Below are 6,000 nucleotides of genomic sequence, written 5' to 3'. Positions count from 1 at the left end.
AGAATGAGGGGGGATTTGATAGCTGCTTTCAACTACCTGAAAGGGGGTTCCAAAGAGGATGGATCTAGACTGTTCTCAGTGGTACCTGATAACAGAACAAGGAGTAATGGTCTCAAGTTGCAGTGCGGGAGGTTTAAGTTGGATATTAGGAAGGTGGTGAAGCACTGGAATGGGTTACCTAGGGAGGTGGTGGAATCTCCATCCTTAGTGGTTTTTAAGGCCCGGCTTGACAAAGCCCTGGCTGGGATGATTTAGTTGGTGTTGGTCCTGCTTTGAGCAGGGGGTTGGACTAGATGACCTCCTGAGGTTTCTTCCAACCGTAATCTTCTATGATTCTATGATTCTATAAGTCAGCTCAGCTCTATAGAATTCAAAGATGTTCAGTGCTTCTCAATCAACATCAAGTTCCTTCCCCTTGCCTGGTGAGAAGAAACAGTCTTTGGAGTACATGTTAAACTTTCAACATCTTTGTCATCATGATAGACAAGTTTTCTGCAAGTTAATGGTCTGCCCCTAAGCCCCGCTGTCGGCAGGTCAAGTGGGTGGGGTGTATCAGCGCGGCGCCCTCTTGAATATCCACCCTGGGCCACCCAGCCCACCCACCCCGCCGCTGTAGCATGTCTGGGGAGGATGCTTTAAGCCAGTGGGTCTCAAACTTTTTTATTGGCGACCCCTTTCACACAGCCAGCCTCTGAGTGCGATCCCCCTAGTAAATTAAACACACTTTTAAATATATTTAACACCATTATAAATGCTAGAGGCAAGCGGGGTTTGTGGTGAGGCTGACAGGTCATGCCCCCCCACCCCATGTAATAACCTCACAACCTCCTGAGGGGTCCCGACCCCCAGTTTGAGAACCCTTGCTTTAAGCCAATGGGAGAGAGAAACCCTCCCACCAACGTAGTGCTGTCTACACGGCAGGTTAGGGTCGCTATAACTACATCACTCAGGGGGTGAATTTGTCACACCCCTCAGTACCATGTTACCGCAGTGTGTGTGTAGTGTGTAGACCTTACCAGAGACTCCTATTGACTTCAATGGGAATTAAAATAAGCATCTTGAGAAATTACTCTAAAAAGCTGTAGCACAGATATAATTTTCTATTAGATGTTACAGGATGATGCAAAACACCTGTGGAAAAGTGACTCTGTGACCTTTAAAAGTTTTAACTTCAGTAAAATATGACTCTATTTTAACTTAGATCCAATCAAATTATTTTACTCTAGCTAAAACTGAGAAAAGCTAACCGTAGGGAAAGACGAATGCTTCTACAGTATTTCTATATTAAGACAATCTTTATGCAACTCTCAAACCAGGGAGACATGATTCCTAGTGCTCGGTTCTGTTTATTCAGTAATTTGTTCTTAAGCTAATGCTGATGATTTAAGTGGTAGCTGGTAAACATGGCAAATAATTAAGTTAAAATAAAAAAGGGTGATTAAATAATGAATGTAAACTGTATTTGTGATTTTGGGTACATTGTAATTTAACTACCACTAACAATCAGTAGATCTACCACTATCAGTCGGTAGATCTATACGTATGATTAAGCCCCTCCCTCCCACCCCTTACACCCCCAATAGAGAAGTCAAACTACGCCTATGCCTAGGGTGCAATTTGCCTGTTAATTACAGTCTTGTGCTTGGTGTTCAGGGCCTGACTCAGGTGGCCCCACATGTGCTGATGTTCCCAGCACGCCCATGCAGCGTAGTTAGTGCCTTCATGGCCTTGGCGTCTCCTTGTTAAAGCTCAGAGCGCTTGTATTTAATGCCCACGTTGGTTAATTTAAGCATTGCAGAATTCACCTGACGGCCACCAAAGCCTGGCACTGCAGCTGAGTGCAGCCTTCTGTCCCCCCTCCCGTGGCCTTCCAAGATGGCATCTGATTGTTAATCTCTGCAGCCATTCTCAGCTACAGCAGCTTCCCTCCATGATGGGCCCCACTGCAGTCCTGAGAGCCCCCTTGCCCCTCATTTTGCTTCCACCCTGTTTCTGGGCTAGGTCAATAGGGATCCCGCTTCAGTGCTAACTTGGGGGGTGGGGGTAATCAGGGCTGACCTAACCTTAGGCTAAGAATGCCTGTCATTTAACCCTCAGAGTGCTGTACGGGGTTAATGAGAGTTGATCAGGGGCCGTGGCGTCTGTCATTCTGTAGCTGTGGGGTTAATCACAGAACCCTCACTGCCACAGAATCTCAGCTCCTCCACAATAACTCCAGCCCTCCTGGTCACAAAAACCCCTTCGAAATGTGAGTGGAATGAGACCAAGCAGCAGGGTCAGCCTGAGTCTGCAGCAAGCCTGAAACAAAAGAGGTGAAAACAGCCCTGTTCATTTAAATGGGGGGTTGGCTCTGAAACCTAAGGATAATTTAAATGACAGTTGTTAACTGCTTCACAGCTGAACATTTTAGCAGAAAGATCCAGCTAGCGTGCTTATCCCACACACCTAACCCTCTCCTCTGGGGACCAACCCCCCGAGGGGCCCCTTCCCAGCTACCAAGCCCCATACCCAGCTTTGCCTCTCTGCCATTGCCACACTGCAGTTCTGAGTCTGGGATACAAAGACCCTCGGCAGGTTCAAAGCTGAGCGTGTGGGGAGATAAATTGACCTCATCTGAATCTCAAGATAAACCGCCCGGGTGCAGCCTTTGTTTGTACATCAGATCCAGTAAAAACCTCCTGCAGCTGCTGCAGAATCTCCCCCAGCAGGGGCCCCGAATCCAAGGATTTGGTTCCAGCCCTGATACCCTGCTGCCAACAGCACCTGGGCATTAACTAACTGGCCATGAATTCCAGCCCCTGCCAATCCAGGCCATGGCAGCACCATCCACCCGCCTTGTCAGCTCCCACTGCCAGCACAGGCAGCGAGACCAGGCTCCTGCTCTGCCCTGGGCATTGGGCACAGCCTGGGTCTGTGGTTTCCCAGATGGGCCCCACACCCATGTTGTCAGTGGTGCGGAACCAGCCCCTTCAGTGCTGCCCAGCCTGTTCCTCCAGCCAGACTCAGCCGCAGCCTGGTTATTAACACTTTGCTGGGCCACCTGCTGCTCCAGTTACTGACCCAGCTCGGAGCTCATTTTTCTGATTTAACCCTTAGAGGACTGGATCCACGTGAAGGCTCTGAGCCAGCCACACGCTCTGCAGCATCTGTGATTTCTCCAGCCCAGAATAGATCTGGTTTGATGAGAAGTGTCTTGTGGGGAAGCCAGAATGACTGTTGGGAGGCACGCCGGGCCCAGCTCCGATGCCCTGGCACTCCTCTGCTCCACACCCCTCCGCAAGGCTCACGCTCATGGGGCTTCACTCCCTGGGGGGCAGCTGACAACGTCTCATCACAGCGTTCTTCCTTGTCGCACCACTAGGCTGATCAGCTTCTGGATCCTGAGCTCAGCAACAATCTGTCCTGGCCTCCTGCCCTCACCAGAACCCCCATGGGGTCCCCCAGCAGCTGCAGACACAAAGAAATGCCCAAGGTCCTTGCAGCCGGGCCTGGGGGCACAGACCACCATGACCAAGGTGCTCCAGAGCCAGGCACAGCTCAGTTATTAGTTATTTAGTTGTGTTACTGTAGAGCAATGGGTCCCCAACTTTTCATGTCATGCCCCCCTTACTCCTGTCCCGCCCAGGAGCCGGGGCCGGGAATAGAGCTGGGGGCGGGGCCAAGGCCGTGAGCAGAGCCGTGGATGAGGGAGGGGCAGGAGCAGATCTGGGGGCAGAGCTGGGCTGGGTGGTGCTCCCTCCCCAACCCTATGGGGCTGGCCCAAGCCCCCCTATACCCCATAAACTTTCCTCCATGCTCCCAAAGGGGGGCATGCCCCACAATTTGGGGACCACTGCCGTAGAGTTTACGAGGCCGAGTGCTGGGCTGGAACCACACTATGCTAGGTGCTGTTCAGACACAGAACAAAGAGACGGTGCCTGTCCAAGGAGCGTACAATCCGTGTGTGACAGGCCAACAATAGACTGAAGGCACTTTATTGAATTAAGTTAAATGTTATTGAGTTAGGCTTAATACCTTTGGGGTCCATTGTGTTAACAATGCAGCTGGGGGTGTGTTATTGTGCAATTCTATGCAGCTACCTTCTCTAGAAGACTAATGTAATCTCTAGAGGGACAAGGTGGACAATGTAATACCTTTTATTGGACCAAGTTTAAAGATACTCTATTACCTCACCCGCCTTGTCTCCAAAATGCAGTCTCTGGAGGGATTAGGAATGTCAACGGGCTTTATGGAACAATACTGTGAAGCAGATTTCCTAGGAAGTACTGGGGGTAAGGGGAATAATGGAAATGCCCACTTAGAATCCCTGTTGAAGCTATGCTGCGGGGAGGAAAACCCACTGTCTACTAATTCTCTGCTCCCTGACCTGGCTAAGGAGAGGACTAAACGCATGTGCTTGTTCTGAGCTGAAGCTGTGATGAGCTTGTGACCACCAAGGTGAGCGCATGGATGGGGTGCTGAAGGGCTGGGGGCTCTCACATACCTGTAGGGTCTGTAGTGCTTTTACTTTAAGAATCAAACAGGTTTGCCCAGAAAGAGCTCTGTGATTACTTACAATTGTTGACAACGACTCAGTTATTTGTTGGTCTCCGAAGAGGAAGCCAGCAGGTCTCCTTGGGCAGGCTGCTCTGCTGGGAATAACACAGAACTTGGTTTACAATGGCGACAATGGCGCCCTGACACCAAGCCTACACTGGGAAGAGGCCCGTTACAGACCCACTCAGTGCATTGCGTGAAAAAATACTTTCTTGTGTTTGTTTTAAACCTGCTACCTATTAATTTCATTTGGTGGCCCCTTGTTTTTGTATTATGAGAAGGAGTAAATAACACTTCTTTATTTACTTTCTTTATACCACTCATGATTTTATAGACCTCTATCATATCCCCCCTTAGTCGCCTCTTTTCCAAGCTGAAAAGTCCCAGTCTTATTAATCTCTCCTCATACAGAAGCCGTTCTATACCCCTAATCATTTTTGCCCTTTTCTGAACCTTTTCCAATTCCAATATATCTTTTTTGAGATGGGACGACCACATCTGCACGCAGTATTCAAGGTGTGGGCATACCATGGATTTATATAGAGGTAATATGATATTTTCTGTCTTATTACCTATCACTTTCTTGATGATTCCCAACATTCTGTTCGCTTTTTTGACTGCCGCTGCACATTGAGTGGATGATTTCAGAGAACTATCCACAATGACTCCAAGATCTCTTTCTTGAGTGGTAACAGCTAATTTAGACCCCATCATTGTATATGTATAGTTAGGATTATGTTTTCCAATGTGCATTACTTTGCATTTATCAACATTAAATTTCATCTGCCATTCTGTTGCCCCATCACCCAGTTTTGTGAGATCCTTTTGTAGCTCTTCGCAGTCTTCCTGGGACTTAACTATCTTGAGTAGTTTTGTATCATCTGCAAATTTTGCCACCTCACTGTTTCCCCCTTTTTCCAGATCTTTTATGAATATGTTAAATAGGATTGGACCCAGTACAGATCCCTGGGGGACACCACTATTTACCTCTCTCCATTCTGAAAACTGACCATTTATTCCTACCCTTTGTTTCCTATCTTTTAACCAGTAACCAATCCAGGAGAGAACCTTCCCTCTTATCCCAGGACTGCTTATTTTGCTTACGAGCCTTTGGTGAGGGACCTTGTCAAAGGCTTTCTGAAAATCTAAATACACTATATCCACTGGATCTCCTTTGTCCGCATGCTTGTTGACCCCATCAAAGAATTGTAGTGGATTGATGAGGCATATTTCCCTTTACAAAAACCATGTTGACAATTTCCCAACAAATTATGTTCATCTATGTGTCTGACAATTTTGTTCTTTACGATAGTTTCAACCAATTTGCCCAGTACTGAAGTCAGGCTTACTGGCCTGTAGTTGCCAGGGTCATCTCTGGAGCCCTTTTTAAAAATTGGCGTCACATTAGCTATCCTCCAGTCATTTGGTACAGAAGCTGATTTAAAACATAGGTTACAGATGACA

At 47.9% G+C, this 6,000-nt stretch overlaps 1 protein-coding gene across 3 annotated transcripts in view; it reads right to left on the bottom strand.

Annotated features, from left to right (window-relative positions):
• Window positions 1–249: 249 nt before the first annotated feature.
• The window catches only part of CFAP45 (cilia and flagella associated protein 45), a 39,913-nt gene continuing 34,162 nt past the window's right edge, over window positions 250–6,000 (bottom strand). For 2 of the 3 annotated variants that reach the window (XM_005310856.4, XM_065574506.1), the window contains one exon: window positions 3,582–4,628. In XM_005310856.4, the coding sequence (XP_005310913.2) occupies window positions 4,316–4,628 (313 nt within the window). In that variant the 3' untranslated portion in view covers window positions 3,582–4,315. Of the gene's footprint in view, window positions 420–3,581; window positions 4,629–6,000 lie in introns of those variants that run through there. The other variant, XM_042842476.2, reaches the window with a different exon arrangement.

This window comes from Chrysemys picta, chromosome 20 (genome assembly GCF_011386835.1).
Source record: "Chrysemys picta bellii isolate R12L10 chromosome 20, ASM1138683v2, whole genome shotgun sequence".
NCBI classification, from domain to species: domain Eukaryota; kingdom Metazoa; phylum Chordata; order Testudines; family Emydidae; genus Chrysemys; species Chrysemys picta.
The sequence above is the reverse complement of the archived record's forward strand: the minus strand, read 5'-3'. Positions and strand labels throughout refer to the sequence as shown.